At 51.3% G+C, this 18,264-nt stretch overlaps 2 protein-coding genes across 2 annotated transcripts in view; one reads left to right on the top strand and one right to left on the bottom strand.

Moving 5' to 3' along the window:
* Nucleotides 1-14,194, top strand: part of COPG2 (coat protein complex I subunit gamma 2) — a 31,082-nt gene extending 16,888 nt beyond the window's left edge. The window contains exons 13-24 of the mRNA XM_090041506.1: nucleotides 1,261-1,356; nucleotides 2,000-2,243; nucleotides 4,463-4,538; nucleotides 7,310-7,413; nucleotides 8,184-8,309; nucleotides 9,172-9,234; nucleotides 9,375-9,514; nucleotides 9,887-10,058; nucleotides 11,093-11,190; nucleotides 11,937-12,075; nucleotides 12,465-12,563; nucleotides 13,712-14,194. Of these exons, the coding sequence (XP_089897632.1) occupies nucleotides 1,261-1,356; nucleotides 2,000-2,243; nucleotides 4,463-4,538; nucleotides 7,310-7,413; nucleotides 8,184-8,309; nucleotides 9,172-9,234; nucleotides 9,375-9,514; nucleotides 9,887-10,058; nucleotides 11,093-11,190; nucleotides 11,937-12,075; nucleotides 12,465-12,563; nucleotides 13,712-13,842 (1,488 nt within the window). The 3' untranslated portion in view covers nucleotides 13,843-14,194. The remainder of the gene's footprint in view (nucleotides 1-1,260; nucleotides 1,357-1,999; nucleotides 2,244-4,462; nucleotides 4,539-7,309; nucleotides 7,414-8,183; nucleotides 8,310-9,171; nucleotides 9,235-9,374; nucleotides 9,515-9,886; nucleotides 10,059-11,092; nucleotides 11,191-11,936; nucleotides 12,076-12,464; nucleotides 12,564-13,711) is intronic.
* Nucleotides 14,195-14,347: 153 nt separating this feature from the next.
* MEST (mesoderm specific transcript) overlaps nucleotides 14,348-18,264 on the bottom strand; it is a 28,050-nt gene continuing 24,133 nt past the window's right edge. The window contains exons 11-12 of the mRNA XM_090041507.1: nucleotides 17,979-18,042; nucleotides 14,348-16,567 (exon numbers count right to left, since the gene is read on the bottom strand). Coding sequence (XP_089897633.1) covers nucleotides 16,450-16,567; nucleotides 17,979-18,042 — 182 coding nt within the window. The 3' untranslated portion in view covers nucleotides 14,348-16,449. The remainder of the gene's footprint in view (nucleotides 16,568-17,978; nucleotides 18,043-18,264) is intronic.

Genomic DNA, 18,264 nt, shown 5'->3' with positions numbered 1-18,264 from the left:
TATCTGAAGCATCATAAACGCCCTCTAACGTGCCACAGGAGGACAAGGGCACTGTGAGTGTCCTGCCACTTGCAAGGACAGAGCATAGTTTTGAAATCCTCCAGAGATCCAAGGATGTTTTCATGTCCAGTGAAGCCACCTGCTGTTTTGAGAGAGGCAGGTCCTCCTTATCTGCAGCTTCTCGTTTCCCTAGAAGCTCAGATGGGATCAGAAGCCCTCTGCCTACTCTCAACACGGGTGCTGTACTGAGAAGTGTCAGCACCAGGTTAAAGGGTCTTGCAGGAGGGAGGGTGGTTTTGGGATGATCTGACAGTATCCACGGTAAGGTGGATCTTGCAGCACTTTGGGATCTAATTAAAATGGTCTCTAAGCTCTGGGGCTGGCAGGCTCCATCGCAGCTGCAGCCTGGGGCACAGAGCACAGCCCCAGCCCAGTCTGGTAGCAGCAGCAGGGAGCTGCCATCACTGCCATGAGGCCATTCAGTGTGCTGTTAGAGCAAAGGCAACCCAGGGGGGAGGGTGAGCAAGCAGTGCAAGGGGGAGCTGGGGGAGACTACAGGAGAGAAGTGGCAGGGGGGCAAGCAGCAGCTGCTATTAGAGCTCTGACCTGGGGTTGGGCCTAGAGCTGGAACTGCAGCAGGTGTCTACCCCCACCCCCAACCACCAGCTGTCTTGTACTCTATTCCAAGGCAAGGGGCTCTTCCCCCATGGAGGGGAGGGGTACCTCATCTTGGAATTGAGTAAATATGGTCCGCTTCAGCAGGGCCCCAGACTGAGGCAGGGAGCTGCAGAATTTGCTCCCATTAATGTCGCAGGTAAATGTATCCCCTAACAAGCGCTGTACGACATGCTAAAAGAATTGCTTCTCCATCAGTCGCTTGAGATGCAGCCTGGCATCTCTCTACCAGTACATGTTAAACCTACATCATGCTTTTGAGACAGGAAGGGCCAAGTGCCAAAGCCATGTGGAACAGCAGAGGGCACTGCCATAGTAACACTTACTGGCCTCAAACTGGGTCTGGCTCTTGGGGAAATCCTCCCTTCCCCTAGCCATTGTGACGCTCTGGGAGGCCTTTGACTTGCTTCTCCTGAACATCGTCCTATGCCCAGCTGGCACACAGTCTCAGTAATGGGTTGGAGTGCCACCTCTGGAATTGCCCACACCTAGGTTTTTTTGGTTCCCCCTCTGCCACCTTGAAGAGCAGCAGCTGTGAGAAGTTTCACAGAGAAGTTGATGCCTGCCTTTTCTACTCTCTTGCAGGTGGTGGTAGTGCAAGCCATCAGCGCTCTCTGCCAGAAGTACCCCCGGAAACACAGCGTGATGATGACTTTCCTCTCCAACATGCTCAGAGACGATGTAGGTCTCTCCAGCCACTAGCTGGGATGGCGGGGAGGGGAATCCTCTGCTCCATCTGAAATGTGACTGGGGTCCGTTTCAGAACATCAGACCTTGCTTGAAGCATCAGCCACCAGCCTGGGCAGATGCATTATCATGAGTAGTCCTAGAATTGGACTGGAAGGGACCTTGTGGGTCAGCCAGTCCATCCCCCATCCTGTAATGGCCTCAGGGCATAGGGATGGAACCATGAAGCCAGTGGTCACTCACTTCTGGCCCATGGGCCAGATCCAGCTACAGAGCCCTGTCATCCAGCCCTCATGTGTCCCCATAGGCCTGAAAATTTGGCAGCAGGGGAGCAGCAGCAGCATTAATTGCTGTTCCCCTCCTGCCAAATTTCTGGACCCCTGGGGAGTCCTAGTGCCCAGAGCCTTGTCATCCAGCCTGCAGGACACCAGTCCACTATCAGATCCAGTGTGCAGGGCTGGAGGGTCGGTGCCACCGCATGATTCTAGGTATCAGTGAACAGCTTGGTTTCCTCAATTGAATGAGGCTGTTCATGGGATGAGGGCAACCGAGTGCTCCTTCTTGCCCAACACAGCGCTGTGTTCTGAGCAGCGCCTGCAGGCTGAGCATTCTCGCTGCTGCTCCCCTCTCCCGCCAGGGTGGCTTTGAGTATAAGCGTGCCATCGTGGACTGCATCATCAGCATCATTGAGGAGAACCCTGAAAGCAAGGAGTCAGGCTTGGCTCACCTGTGCGAGTTCATCGAGGACTGTGAGCACACTGTCCTGGCCACCAAGATCCTGCACCTGCTGGGCAAGGAAGGTCCCAGGACCCCGGCTCCATCCAAATACATCCGCTTCATCTTCAACCGGGTGGTGCTGGAGAATGAGGCTGTGCGGGCAGGTGAGCTGCTGCATCATGGGCGTGATGGGTGTCCAGTACAAAGGAAGCTATTGAGCTCTGAGCTGGAGGGGAGGGGGAGAAGGTACAGCTCATGGCTGTCTCTTCCTGTATCTAATCGGGGCATGGTTATGGACTCTTATTAGCGTGAACTCTGGATACACGCTCTCTAGAGAGGCCTGATCACACATGCAGCAAGTAGCTGCTAGTTTCTGGTGTGCTCCTGATGAGCCATGATATTGGAGGTTGAGTGATGGGAAGGAGTAAGGAGGGAATACAACTCCATGTCCCTGCAGTGCAGGTGTGGTATGCTGAGCTGCCTGGGGCATGAAGATGTCCTGTTTCAAGGGGAAAGCATTTCTTCTTAAAACTCCCTTGGAAGAACTGGAGAAGGTCCAGAGAAGGTCAGCAAGGATGATTAGTGCTATGGAGGGGCTTCCATCGTGGGAGAGACTAATGAGGCCAGGCCTGCTCAGTTTAGAAAAGAGACACTTGATGGAGGACAAGGGTTTATGAAATGCAGTGGCAAAAAAGTCGGTAGAGATTTATTATCAGCTTGTCTCTGAATACAAGAACTAGGGCTCACAAAATGAAACTAGTAAATAACGAGTTTAATACAAGAAAGTTCTTTTTCACACTGTGTGTAATGAGTGTGGGACTCATTGCTGCCAGGTGTGGTGGAAGCCAAGAGTTTAGCCAGATTCAAAAAGGAGATTGGACATATTGTTGGAGAAAAGGGGCTTCAGTAGCTATTGAGCGTGGGAGTGAGGGGCACGGCCTCTGAATCAGAACTTCCTAGACCTTAAATGCTGGAGGCTGCAAGGAAGAGAAGAATAGGGAAAAACAAACCTAGTCAGACCCAGCTCACTCTCCCTTTCAGCCTCCGCTCTCTGCCCGTGTGACACGAGAGACTGGGCAAGATGGGCCTTGGTCTGACCCAGTCAGTGGCAGTTCTTACATTCTAGCTGTCCTCAGAAACCTGTCACACTCCTTTCCTGGATGGATCTGCTTTGAAAATGTGCATTTAGCCTTCCCCCCAGTCCAAGCTCAGGTCAGGGTGCAGGTATCTCCTGCTGCCCATATCATAGAAAATGAGGGCTGAAGGGACCTCATCAGGAGGTCACATCTAGTCTGCTCTAAGCAGGACCACCTCCAGCTACATCATCCCAGCCAAGGCTTTGTCAATCTGGACCTTTAAAAACTTCCAAGGATGGAGATGCCATCACCTCTCCAGGTAACCTGTTCCAGTGCTTCACCACCCTCCTAGTGAGAGTTTTTCCTAATATCCAACCTAAACTTCCCTTGTTGCAAATTGAGCCCATTGCTCCTCGCTCTGTCATCTGCCCCCACTGAGAACAGCCCAGCTTCATCCTCTTTGCAACCCCCCTGCAGGGAGTTGAAGGCCAACTGCCTGAAGTCACTGTTACCTACCTGACACCGGTGGTCTCTATCAGATATATACTACCCGATATCACCTTGCCCCAGGCCAGCAGAGGAGCTGGTGTATCAGAAAGGGGAAGTAGCCCCAACCAGTTCATACTATAGCAAACCTTTCTCTTCCAGGTGCTATTTCTTTAGCCCTGAAGCATGGAGCCAGAGGTGCAGCAGGGTGGAAACTTCACCCTAGTAACCTAACCACAGCTTCTCTGCTTGGGGATCTGAAAGTGTACTTAAGTCGGGAGTTAAATCTTCCCCTTTGTATTTGCAGAGCATGAGCTGGCACTGAAGTGGAATTAGGTTTGTCAGCTTGGCTATAGTGTTACTGAGCCCAGTATCAATGTCCCCGGCTATTGTTCGGGCCAGGCAAACAATGATGAATGGTGTGGGCTTCTGTGGAAAAGGAGCTTGTTTTGATAATGGGTGTGTGTACAGCACACATGACGGCTGGGGCCGGAGGGACCGAGGCAGAGTGTGCTGTGGATTAGGAGCAGGACTGAGGCATGCTCATGGGATGGGACAGCTCACGGGCAGAGCCTGTTGTACCAGAGAAGGGCTGAGAGAGGTATCAGCTGGGCCAAAGGCTCCTGGGACAGTCAGGCGGGTGGCACAAACCTTGTGCTTGAGAGGGAAGGACAAGGAAAAGCAAGGAGAGAAGAATATTTGCTGCCATGAGAGCTGGTGTTGGGGGAGGCAAACTGCCTTGGGGCAGTAGTGCACGGTGCTGCGCTGCCTCTGCATGAAGGGCATTAACCCCTCTTCTATCCCTCTGCTTTCTTCTGCAGCTGCCGTGAGTGCCCTGGCAAAGTTTGGGGCCCAAAACGAGAGCCTCCTTCCCAGCATCCTGGTGCTTCTGCAGAGGTGAGCTGGGGAAAGCCCCCCGTGAGTACCCTGCTCCCTGGCACGATGCGAGTCTGTGGGGATCCCGCCTCATGCTGTGTCCTTTGACACCTGTAGGCTCAGTGAGGCCGTACTGAACCCACCTGCAGGCAGGCTCTTCCCACAGCAGGACCATGCACTGAGCAGGTGCTGGGGCCAGTAGCAGCGCTCTCCCTTCACTGCGCTGGGGAGCCGCTGAAGACGTTGAGTTCTGAATGCCGCACATGGGGGAGGTGTCGCCTGTTCGGTCACTTCCACATCCTGTGACGTGAGGAAGGGCATGTGGGGTCTGGTCCTTCAAACAGCGATGGCAGCATATCCCTTGTGCTTCCCGAGCGATTACTTACTTGCGCTTCCCTAGGAACAGGGTATGTAGGGAAAGTGTACTGGAGGGGTTCAAGGAGAGGGTGGGCAGCCACTGGTCAGGGATGATCTAGTGTAGCGGTGCGTGTTCTACCTTGGGTATTTCCCATGTTTCCAGGCTTTGCTGGTTGCTCCCGCACCTCCCTTTCTGCTGTGTGTCAGGGTGTTTTTCAGCCTTCCTCTGAGGCATTGGGTGCTGGCTGGAGCCCAGGCTGGGGACTGGGCTGTACCAATGCTTCTGCTGGGACCAAAACCGGGTCCCAGCTGGAGGGTCTTGCCGTTCCCCTCTGGGTCAGACCGATCACCATGTTTGAGGTCAGGAAGGAAATTTACTCCATGGTCAGATTGATACGGATGGCGGGGGCAGGGTTGCCTTCCTCTGTAGCGGAGTCCTGGCCTTTCCCAGGGATCTCTTGAGCCTCTGTTAACAGTGTTTTACAGAAGCAGGACATTGGCTGCTATGGTTCCCCTGCTTTACCTGTGGCAGGTTTGTTTGGGATGTCTTGTGTCAAGGTTGATAGTCATTTTAGGAAGAGGTTAGACGATGGATTTATATAGGATGGTTTGGCTAGGGCTGATCCTGCCTCAGGCAGGGGGCTGAACTAGGTGACCACTGGAGGTCCTGTCTCTGTGACTATGATTTGGCATGGAAGCATTGGCCCCATTTCACTCACAAATGAAGTAACTCCCAAGGTCAAGTCGGGGCTGGCGGTTGGGGTTGGAAGCCAGTTTCTCCTAGCTCCCAGCTCCATGCTCATCCAAGGACAGCTATTCAGCTTCCTCCATCTTCCCCGTGCAATCCGTTCCAGCTGGGTGCCGCCCCCCTTCACTTGGGTAGCCTGGCTCTGCATTTTAGACCAGTGCTGCGTTTTGTCCCTAGGGAAGATGGAAGAGTTTGACGTGGCATGAGCTGCAAGACTGGTGGGCTGAGAAGGAGCATGTCTGTATAGCACTAAGTGTCGCCCACTCGGTCCCAAACCCCGAGCAGGTGGCTGCACTGATGCGTTGACATAACGGTTCCTTTCCTGTTCCCTGTGGTTGGGTTCACGCGCCTGAGAATAAAACTACTTGAGAAACCCCAGGAGCTGTGTGGTGCCCAGGAGGAATAGGCATTGACTTTTTTTTATTTTGCAGGGAGGGGCCTAAAATGATGCCCCTCTCGCTCCCTGCGGCATGGGTGGAGCACGGCGGGGTTGGATGCACACTACCTGCTGCAAGCTAGGGGCTCCCCACAGGAGCTCCGTGCCAGCTGCGCCACCATGGCAAAGTGCCTCCCTGGCTGCCCAGTAGCAGTGGGGGTGGCAGCACATAGTTGTACCCCCCACTGGGGTGCCTTGCCAGGTGGCATGGCTGGCGTGGGGCTCCTGGGGGATGGGCAGCAGCATAGGGAGCCCCTAGTTTAGTGGGCAGCCTGCATCTGCCCCTGCCCCACACACAGATTAGGGGGGAACATGCCCCTTCCTTGCCCCCAAGAGTGTGTGCTGCAGCAGGGAGCCACCCACCCCTTCCTCCCCCCCCACTCTTAGCCCCCTGGATGAGCCACCTGCTCCCTATCTGTCCTGCTCCCCACCTGGGCCTCATGCACCACCCTGGCTGGGCAGCTTCCCCAGCCCCACTCCCACCCATACCATGGGGGGGGCCTCAATCTACCCTGCCCCCCCCTCCCCCCAGTAGACTTACCTGCAGGCAGCTGGGGGACCTGCTTTCCACTGTGGCCCGGGGCTGTATTCCCAGCTGTGTGCATGTGCATGTGGTACCCCCTGCACCCCGCAGCCCCTTGCAGGCTAGGACTGTGCCAGCCAGCAAGGGGAAACCTGCCATTTCCCATGGTTTTTCACAGTGAATGGAAAATTCAGCTCCATTCACAACGCTGGGAATCCAGGACAAATGCTGTCCCAGAGTCCTGCAGCTGGGACCAGGACTTGATGTTGCCCTTTCAGGACTGTCCTGCCCAATTAAGGATGAGTGGTCACCCTGCCCTCTTCCCAAGGGGGGCCAGGATCCTCAAGCCCTCGTACTCAGCACCTACACTGGGGGGTGTCTGCTGGGATCCCTGATGGCGATGTGTGAGGTGCTGGCATATACTTTAATGGAACCCAATCCCAGGTTGATGATGTGGCGCTTTGATATGGTGCCTCTCCAACTGATCTCCATGGTTCTGCGTTAGGTCGTGCTTGCATATGGAAACTTGTAGTGACCTCTGTATATTTAACCCAGAAGATACCATGTGTACAAGAGAGCAGAGTGAATTACTGTATTAGCATATGATGTTGCATGTAGCACTGGCATATAGTGTTGTGTGAAACGTGCCAGTCCATCAGGACAGAGTAGGCTACTTTTGCCACGTCTAGTCCAGTTTCCCTTCTTGACCCTTCCCATTCCCTGGGCAGGTGCATGATGGACAGCGACGACGAGGTCCGTGACCGAGCCACGTTCTACCTGAACGTGCTGCAGCAGAGGCAGCTAGCCCTGAACGCGGCCTACATCTTCAATGGTGAGCGAGACGGAAACAGCCCTGCTCATCCCAGCCCCCTGCACTGTTGCTTCCTGATCAGATATTGCAGCAGTATCATCCGCTGGGCTGATTTGCAGTGTGGGTGCAGTCATTCCCCATGCAGCCTCAGTCGCTGCGTTCTGGATACCTGGAAGGAGTGCCGCCAGGCGTGCTACTGAAGGCAGTAATGCTTCTGCTTGTCCCTGTGTGAAGCATAGAGGGAACACAGTTCATGATGAAGCCAGAGCAGAGGTATTGGCAATTTGGGCTCTGGGTCCAGACCTGCCCTGCTGGTGACGTAGGACAAGTCATTCACCCCTGTCTTGTCTTGCTCAGTACAGAATGGGCATGACCCATCTCAGTGAGGGGCATGGTAGCTGTTGCCTTAGGATCCTTGAATTACATGGGCCAAGTGTTCAGACTCGAAGTATTGCTGCTCTCGATCAGGTGCTTGCTCTGCCCCCGGTCCCTTCTGTGGAGCGGTTGTTCTCTGCCTTGTTGGCATCAGTCCCTGGAGGCACTAACAGTGCTTTGCTCATGACTAGAGCCAGCCACCAGGCTGTACAGGAGCATTTGGCCTTTTCAGCAGCTTCCCGTGATTGGTTCCAGAAAGCAGGTGGCTGAGACTGACTGGGACGTCCTCCCACTCCCAGTTCAGTGGACAATCTGTGTTCCAGATCAGAGCGGCGAATGCTGCCTGATGTGCTGTTGCATTGGATCTCAAGTGGTTCCTAAGGAGAGAACAAGACCCCTTTCTTTGTGTTTTGCAGGGCTGACTGTGTCTGTGCCTGGGATGGAAAAGGCCCTCCACCAGTACACGCTGGAGCCTTCTGACAAACCCTTTGACATGAAAACAGTTCCTCTGGCTACCACACCAAACTTTGAACAGAAAGCAGGTAACAGCCAAGCTCCCTTGACACAGCCTGCTCCAGGAGTGGGGCGGCATAGTGGGTTAAGTATCAGGGTTGCTATACCAGTGCCCAGACGCTCAGGAGTAAGGCAGACAGCTTGAACACCACATCGCTTACTGCACCCCGGGCCTTTCTGAAGGTCCTGTCTGGCTCTTGGGTGCAGCAGAGCTGGACCTTCACCACCAAAGCGTGGAGCTAGCTCATTTATCCATGGTCCAAACTCTTCCTCTGCTGTCCTGCTGAAGCATTTGCTTCTGCCTTCCAGAGCCCCTGGGTGGAGAAGGCATGAGGAGAGGAGAGAGGGGACCCAAAAGTGTTTTAAATGACTGTGCTAGATCAGAGAGGCATAGAGAAGTGGGGCTGGAAGGGGCTTCCAGAGGTCATCTAGACCATCCCCCTACCTGAGGCAGAATCAGTCCTGTCCAAACCATCCAATAATCTAAACTCTTTTTAAAACTGTCAACCCTGACACAACCACAAAACATCACACCTGAACCTGCCACAGGCAGAGCAGAGGGACCACAGCAGCCAATGGTCCTGCTGCCGCAAAGATTGATAATATATGTTCAACAGATCCCGGGATGAGGATTGCACCCTCTGCCACACAGGAAGGCAAAGAGCCCTGCAGTCTCCATTCCAGTCTGACCATCTTCTCTCATGCCCCAGTGCCTTTCTGATCTTGCAGGATTGTTAGAACCAACATTGTTGTAATCTTCCTCCCTTCTGCCCTGCCCACTTGATCCGAGAGCTCCAGGAAGCAGTGATTTCAGTTACCCTAACCATATGGTCTCCCGAGAGACTCCTGTTAAGAAACTTAACAGTGGTATCTTTGCTTCTCTCCTTGCAGAAATTGCGCTAGTAACCAACAAGCCAGAGAAAGTCGCTCCATCTCGCCAGGACATATACCAAGGTATGGGCTGAAAGGATTGTGGGGGGGGCGGGTCTCATGCTTCAGGTGTTACTGGTGTGCTGTGTCTTCTCTTACGCAGGAAAGAGGTGATTTACCAAATTTTTCCTTTAAAACATGACTGAGTTTCTGTTTCTCTGCAGAACAACTCGCTGCCATTCCCGAATTCAAGAACTTAGGACCATTATTTAAGTCGTCTGAGTCCATGCAGCTTACAGAAGCTGAAACAGAGTATTTTGTTCGCTGTATTAAGCACACGTTCACCAATCACATAGTTTTCCAGGTAAGCTGAGCCCCTTAGCTGGACTCCTTTTCACACCTGGGCTTCTTGCAAATGCATTGGTATTTAGTCCATCTTGGAGGAGAATAGCCTTTCCTGGTGGGAGCTTGCTGTTGTAACCTGACTGAATTGGGAGTTTGAGTAATACTTAGAGGCCTCAGGTTGCTTGTCACTAGGGCTGGCAAACAGCAGGCTTATTCTGAGGATCAAGACAAGAAGATAATCCAATCTGCTCTTAAGAGTTTCCCCAACTAGCAGAGCTGGGGGTCAGTGAATAGAAGATGCCATTGCAGGATAAAGCTAGGGAAAAAGCTGACTGCAAAAAACGTTTTTGCTACACACAGCCCCCACCCCTCTTTTGCTTCTCTCCTACAGTTTGACTGCACAAACACCCTGAATGACCAGTTACTGGAGAAGGTCACTGTGCAGATGGAGCCATCAGACGCTTACGATGTCATTTGCTGCATCCCAGCAGCCAGCCTCCCTTACAACCAGCCAGGCATGTGCTACACTCTCGTGCAGCTGCCCCAGGACGATCCTGCTGCAGGTACCAATTGAGAAGGGAGGATATTTCACTTATGTTGTCCCCTCGAACGAATTCTGAATCGATCCCTGGCGAGATTTCATTCTAATCCTAGAAGCAGGGCTGGCAGGGACCTCCAGCAGCCCCCCTGCCTGAGGCAGGATCAGCCCTATCAAAACCATCCTGTACAATCCGTCATCTAAACTCAGTTGATCTGTTCGCATTGTGCTAATTTATTGTGCACCCTGCATGTCAGATTCTGCTACTCTTCTCATTCAAGTAGCCACTTTGCTTAACATTTGTGTAGGACTGAGCTTTAGTCAATATATACACACTTTTGACCTGGCTATCGCTCCAGTGGAAGATTGAAAAAGAAACACAAAGGAATCTGGAGTTAACCCAGGAGAAAAGGGCTTGTTGCCAGGAGCTTATCGGAGCTACATGTTGGATGTACGGGCACTCAGTGAATGAAATACGGGAGCAGACCCCACATAACTGAGACGCCAACAAGATGGGCCCCACCATAAAAGCAGGGTAGCTGTTCTATGGTAGCTGTCCCCCCTCAGCCACAGGGTTAAAATTTCTGTGAATGTGGGGAGCGAGAGAATTCCCTCCCAGTAGAGAAGAGGACTAGTCTTGCCTTTGCACTTAGTGAAAACCTCACTGAGGCTGGATTTAGTTTGACCTGAATGTTCAAGGCTGGGGCCTGATTGTCATCGGAGATTACTACAGTTAGCCTGAATCCCTGAGCAAGGGCCCGTGTCTCTGGTTTAGTCTGTCTGATTTCCAACAGCTCTTGACTTTTCTTTGACCTAGCTCCAAAGTATTAAGCGTCAGTGACTCCTGTGTGCTTTTGCTTCTGCATGTCGCTAATCCAGGAGCCTCCCCTGACCTTAAACTGAGTGTTACAGGCACGGCACAGCCTGACTGTTGTTTGGGGATGGGCCAGGTATCCTGCCATTCCTAGTCCCTTTGTCGGGCTCCAGTACCCGGCCTGGGTGGAAGACACTGTGTTCCCCACGCTCTGACGTGCTCTCCCTTCCCTCTTCCTCCACCAGTTGCTTGTACTTTCAGTTGCACAATGAAGTTCACAGTCCGTGACTGCGACCCGAACACGAGGGTCCCAGAAGACGATGGCTACGATGACGAATACGTGGTACGTCTGTTGTAGAGCCCAGGTGTTTTGCCCATTGCTTGGGGGTTGTGAGCACAGCTGCCCAAGCCAGCTGGCTGTCTCCTGTACTTCACACTCTCCTTTGTTTCCATCCCCAGATTGCTGCAGCTTTCAGCCCCTCATCTTATTCCGATCCCCTTCCAAACCTCCCGCTTCTGCCAAAAGCAAACAGCCTTTAGTGCTAGAGTGCAGAAGCTGGATAGAGATTCAACCTGGTCTTCTCTGCATGACCCTCTGCCAGCCTTCCTCCTGCCCCAGCGCATTTCTGTTCTCTCCCAGCATGTCTGGGCCCTGGATTAGCTCTCCATGGCCTCAGCAATGTGCCTATTACACTTCTGGGCACAGCCTAAACTCCTTCACGCCCTTGGCAGCCTGAAGACTGCTTGCAAGTGACCCTCCGTAGAGTAGGTCTAGGCATGTTATCCAGCCTCTCCCTGAGGTGCCTTGGTACCTGCTTGCTGGATGTCCCCTCTACCAATGCACTCTTGCCTCCCTGAAGTAATTGTTTAAAAGTCTTAAGCCTCACTAGTAGCCACCAGTGGGGCTGCCCCTCTATTATCTAGGACCTGTGTTAATGGGCAGTCCTGAGAGAGAGAGAGCCAGGCCCACTGGGGTTGTATCAGAAATAATTCTAGGCAGAGCTGTTGCCTGACTTTTCCCCTTGCAAAGAATCTTTGCCTTACAGTGTAACCGTGCGCGGCCGAACACCTCCCTTGTTTCTCTCCCAGCTGGAAGACCTGGAGGTGACAGTGTCCGATCATATTCAAAAGGTCCTGAAGCCCAACTTTGCTGCCGCCTGGGAGGAAGTGGGAGACGACTTCGAGAAGGAGGAAACCTTTGCTCTCAGCTCAATTAAAACCTTAGATGGTGAGACAGCCCCCCCCCGCTGTAATAGGTTGGTGACCCAGCTGCGATGATTGCCCAGCTTGGTGGGAATCTTCTAGTGCCTGGTACAGTCTGGTATCTCAGTGATCCAGCAGCAGGGTTTAATGCTCTAATGTTGGGCTTGGGAGCAACAAGAAACCACTAACGGCAGCAGACTGGGGAAGGTTATAGTCTTAAGCTGCCCTTGGCAGAAGAGGCGCTGTTAGGTGGGGAGACTGCAGAGAGGTCTCGCCCAGATAGCACGATGTGCTGGCTGCTTGGTGCTCAGAGAAGGTCCGGTGAACTGGAAGTGTTCCACTTCAGTGCCAGGGTTCCTTCCTGTAAGCAGAGACCGGGTGCAAATAACAGTCTCCTTCAACCTTTGAATACAGAAGCTGTCAATAACATCATCAAGTTCCTGGGCATGCAGCCCTGCGAGAGGTCGGACAAAGTGCCAGAGAACAAGAATGCCCACACGCTCTATCTTGCCGGTAAGTGCTGCCCCCTTTGGGCTTCATGTTTCCATGCTTTTCTCACTCCCTGCTTCATCCTTCTATTGGAGAACAAATGATGCGCCCCCTGCAATGCAGACTTGTTGTCCTGGCAGTTAGTGCTCCAGTAGGGCACAGAACTGTTCTCTGAGAACCTTCTGTGAAAGGCAAGATCCATCTGACAGACGAGGGACCTGTTGCCTTTGAGGGATGCTGTTTGGCACGTGCCTTTTCCAATGCTGCTCTTTCCATTGGGTATTAAAGGGACTAACCTGTGGATTAAGTGCCCCATAGATTGAGTTCTCTGCCCACGGTCAGTCTGAGGCCACTTCCTAGTTCACTCTTCCTGCTCACCAAAGTCTATCCTGATATGCCAGGCACTGAGAGCTGCTGTTGTACTTGATTGCACTCCTCCAGGGATTCCCAAGAAATGTGTTGGAAGGACTCTAGAAAGCTCTTTACACCGACTTATTCTGCTGTTGGTTATATTATGCAAAATTGCACTGAAGCATCCCAGTACATCTGCTGGAGTTGGGTAGAGAGTCCCCACAAGTGTCTGCATATGGACTAGATGTTTGTCTAGATGATCGTCTGCCTATGGACTAGATGATTGGGAGGTTGGACTAGATGCCCTCTAGACGTCCCTTCCAGGCTTGTGAGTCTATGCATCGATTTCAGAAAGGTCTGGAGCAGTCTGTAAGCCAGTGCTTGGAGAACTTACCTCTATGGACCTGGCTGGCCATTGTCTTTGAGCCATTTGGCGTAGCTTAGCATCACAAAGGGCCACTGGTTGGAGCCCCTCCAGGCTCCTCTTTCCATCCTCTCTTACCTATGGCATGGAGCTCTGAGTAGCTCTGCTCGTGGAGCATAAAAAGAAGGACGTTCACTTTTTCACAGAAAGCCCATTAGCTTTGGCTGGTTGGTTTTTAACCTCCTGAGTCAGACTGCTAGGATAGCCTGAAGGTGCCTGTTAGAACAGCATCCATCTGGATATTGTTGCTAGCTGTCAACCACTTCTTGTTCCAGAGGTGGCTAAAGCTTCAGTTGGCTCCTGCATTAACCAGGTTGTGAATGCACAGCAGTCAGGTTTCCAGGCTCCAAGTCACTGATTGAGCTGCTTCGGTATTACTCTATAATTTTGTCCCCAGGTGTGTACAGAGGAGGCCACGATATCCTGGTGAGGTCCAGGCTCGCCCTTGGAGATGGTGTGACCATGCAGGTGACTGTCAGGAGCAAAGAGGAAACGCCTGTTGATGTCATCTTGGCCTCTGTCGGCTAAGTCCATGATAGGCTGTCAAGTACAACACTTAGTACCTGTGGCTGGGACTCCACCAGCGGGCCCTACACTGGTGCCTCAAACACCTGTCTCCTCCTGCATGTAGTTTTTATTCCTCAATTTGGTAAATATTTTGTATGTTACAGTAACAGTGGCACTGGCCGGTTCATGCCGGCTTCTCTCTCTCTCTCATCCCTCCTCCTCTGGTCATGATACATTCCTGCCTAACTTATTGCCTCTCTTGTAGAGAATGGGGAAGTTTCTCAGCCTGGTAGAGGATAAAAACCAATAAGTCTTGACTTTTTTGTCAAAAGAGATTTTTAATAACAGAAAATAAACATGGATTCTTCCAGTTCACAGTTGTGGGATTCCTGATTCAAACTGCTCCTAGTAAAATAAAATCTACACTACCACAGTAGTAGTGCACACTCTTTAATGCGTGCCTGTTGCTCTGGCTTTTCTCAGTCCTGGGATGGGAGAACTGCAGCAGCTCGGCTGAGCTTGTGATAAACCTCAGTTCAGAACAGGAAAAGCAGCCCAACAAACGTACACCCCATCATTCAATAGGAAACTCTTGTTATTGAAGGGTATTTAGAGATGCCAGGAATTTCACAAAGCGATAGCTCTTGAGGCAGCTTTAGAATCAACTTAATGATTCTTTCCTCCTTCCCTCCCCCCAGTTCCTGTGAAAAAGGCCAACATACAAAATATTTTGGTAGTGTTGAGGTGATGGTGTTGCCAAGGTGGTCCCGGAAATATGAGAGGCAGCAATTCTTGTGGGTGTTATCTCCCAGAGGCCTGAGGAAAGGGTACTGCGATGCCCACAAGCTTGCCTGAGGCCTCCAACAGACATTCAGTTTCTCTTGGGAGAATCACAGCTGTCCCAGGAGAAACCACAAGCATACACATGTTCAAGCTTTGTCTCCCAGAATGAAAATGACCACTCTGGGAGAAAAATAACCTGGGATCAGCCAGGGTTAAATCACTTCCAGGAGCATTTCTCTTAAGAGCACACATGTCTGTACATGCTAATAACACAAGCTGGCTCTGGGCAGTCTGGGGCAGATAATCTCTGCATTGCTGCCGTCTGTCATCAGGAAGACTAAGGGAGCCTGAAGGGCACACTTGCTGAGCTTCAGCATTTGAATGTCTGTACAGGTGGTTGTGGGTAACTTTTTTCTACCAAGAGAACAAACCTGGAAGACTTTTCCTAGATCATTTTGAGCCCAATAACCTTCTGCCCATGACTTGGTGATCTTGCAGGTCCTTTCAGGTCCTTTGATTTTTGTGATTTTAATGTATACACACTCCCTATGTCGCCCAACCATGCAGTTGGTTCAATGAAAGATATCACCCGCAAGAATTCTTGCCTCCAACATACAGCATGCATTTTGGACCAAAATCAGGTAAAGCCTAGAGAGATTTAAATGTCCCATTAAGGTTAAATTGGGTTATGAATTACCCCTCTCACCCATAAGCCTAAAGCAAAGCATTGGTACTCCCTAGTTAAATTCCCTGCCTCTTAAAAACAGACACTGATGTCCTTCATGCAGTTGTCATGGGACAGTTGTTGGGGTGTTTTTCCTCAGGAGCTGGGCTTAAGAGTTGTAAAGTGCTTCCTGTGCCAGTGAACGTAAGGTTTTCAGAATGAGAGTGGAATTGCTTACCTAACCAGGTTGAATGAAGCTCTAGGTAATTTCTCCCAGCCAGTGCTAGGAAAATGGGTTAAGTAGCAAACCTGTGACTTTAAGTAGCACCTGCCTAGAAGAACTCGCTGGTGATGCTGTTGCCAGTCCTGTAGTTGTAGTTAGCAACTAAATTTAGCTGAAACTAAAGCTTCCAGAAAAGAGCCCCCATCCCTTTGTGGTTCAGGCTGATCCTTTGACTGTGTTAAAGCAGAGTATATGGACTTCTTGTAAGCCAGCATGGGTTAGAGCAGGCCTCTTTGTTACTGGCTGATGGCACCGAAAATTAGCAAATCTGGGTGCATGGCAAGAAGCCAAGGTGCTGCCTTGGAGCAGGTCTACAATGACCTGCCAGCTGCAGCAATTTAACTGCCTAGGGACTGAGGGGTTTGCTGCTTCAGTGAGGGAAGGACACTCAGTGTTGATAAGCTCTTAGATTGCTTTCATGTATTTTAAATCCTGACACTCAGGGTTAGTAACGCTTTAAAACAACACAGACAGGTCGTTTCAACCTTGTCTGTGCAACGGCTCAGTTTGCACGCATGGAGGAGAAAAGACACATGCCTGGGATTTGGAAATGAGCTATCTGGTGCGTGGTTTCCAATGAATAGCTACTTTCCTGCAGTGTCTTCTGGGGGTAAGACCGGTAAAGACTCCGGAGCAACTTGAGAGATGTTGCCCTCCTATACAACCCCATTCTCACTTCCTAGTGCCCAGCTGCTCTGTCAGGGTAGGAATGAGTTGGGTATGCATAGGAAGGCACACAGCATCCATCCTGCTGGCTTGTCCTCCCCAGGTTCAGAAGGTTCAGGTGTATACATGGATCTGGAAACAGCACCTGGCCTGGAAACAAAGTCTGCATCTGCTCCACCACGGCCTGGTTCAGAAATGGAGAGCAGACATGAGCCAGAGAGTTTGCTGGTGCTCAGAAGGAGTTGATGAAGTTCAAGTATGCATTCAGGAAGCCCGTAGGATCCTCAAGCTGTGGATAGTGGCTAATGTGGTCATCAAGAACAGAGACCGTGGACATAGGAAGCACCTTCCTGTTGGAAGAACACAACAAATATTAAGTGCGGGAACTGGGGTATGTGGCATAGGCAGTTTAGGCTGCCAGGAGAGAGTAGATGCCTCATTTATGGCACTTGTGATACAGTGGCCATTTTTAACCAAAGTGCTATTCCTGCTAGGTTGGCCATCCTACCCTGATCCAGGGAGGCTGTGTGCTTTTACATGAACATGATCCAATGCAATAGCTGGCAAAAGGCCAAGTCTTCACGTGTACCTGGATCACATCCCTCACCATTGAAGTGGAATGGCAGTAAAAAGGAGTCCTGAGATGATTGAACCTCGAGCCGCTGCTTATTTGGTTAAAAATAAATGGTTTTATGCAGGTGGAGACGACTGTGTGTTCCAGTGGAGAGCTGTTTTGTACCGAGCATCTGTAACATGATGCTGCAGAAGCTGAAAGTGGACCTGACTTGATGTTGGCTGTCAAAGCTGGGAGATTAAAAATGCACGACGTGTCGCAGTGCCCGCACCATGAGGGTACTTAACTGACCCTTTTAAATAGAGCAAGAACCTCAAGTTTTGTCTGATCTGACTGGCAAACAGCAGTTCCTTCAGCTGACGGGATCGCTAGCAGCAAGGGCTGAGACAAAACTAACCCATCAGATTGCTTTCATGTTCCAGACGTTGCCTTCAAAACAGTTCTGCGACTCTCCTCTCTGACCTGGAGACTTTTTCCCCATACTAAATTCAGTCAGTGGGGAAAGACTTCCAGCTCTGACAGCATGTTTAGTGCTTGGCAGTGGTGACCCTTCAGAAATCACGTGCCTTGCTATTAATTTAAATCAGTGATTCTCAACCGGGTACCTTGAGATTCTTTTAAGGGTACTGCAGGGAGCATGGGGAGGCGTGAAGACAGGATTCACAAGGTGAACCTGGAGATTTCAAAGAGGAATCCAGAGTAATAAAAAGTCCGTCCCATTGGGGTCTTGCTGAGTTCTTTGCAACAGAAGAATTGCTCTGTTGTTTTTCTGTACTCAAAAAATGAGTGAAAACTAAGAGGGGTCATCTGAGAGGTCTCCTTTTTTCTTTCTTGTGTCCTGTCACCACAGCACAAGTTTTCATGCCATGGCCCATCAGATTCCTCCAATCTGCGATTCCTGCTACACACCTATTCACCTCAATCAAAGCTTCTGAAGGTGCCGGGAGTCTAAAAAAGGCTGAGAGCTGCTGATCTACGGAGAAGCAAAGCTGCGTGGCTTTCAAAAGGGGGATGGCAACGAAGAAGCAGAGCACACTTGGGCATCTACATGACTGTCATTCGTGAGGGTGTAGCCATTGAGTCCTAACCATGTGAAGTGAGGAGGAAATCAAAACTCGGCGCTGAACACAGCAGCCCCTGCACCAAAATCAATCCTTAGCTCTGCCCAGTACATGGCGACAACTTACTTGTAAAGCTGCAGAAACTCTGGATATGGATTCACAGGATCCAGGGGCCCGTAGATTAAATGCACTGCAAAAAAGAAGCACAGACACAGCTTTATCCACCAGGATGTTCCTGACCCATTATCTTTACCTGCCTGAGTAAGCCGGCAGCTGCTGGAGGGTAGAGGACTTTTGACCTCAAAAGGGCCTGGTGTGTCAGATGAGCCTGAGACAGGCGGTTCATCTTCTGTGGTGAACGGGGCAGAGGCACCTGGCACGCAGACATGGGCACTGGTGCGGCAAGGTCTCT

Source organism: Crocodylus siamensis, chromosome 4 (assembly GCF_052110815.1).
Source record: "Crocodylus siamensis isolate JL-2025a chromosome 4, ASM5211081v1, whole genome shotgun sequence".
Lineage (NCBI taxonomy): Eukaryota > Metazoa > Chordata > Crocodylia > Crocodylidae > Crocodylus > Crocodylus siamensis.
Note: the sequence above shows the minus strand (reverse complement) of the source record. Positions and strands in the feature narration are given on the sequence as shown.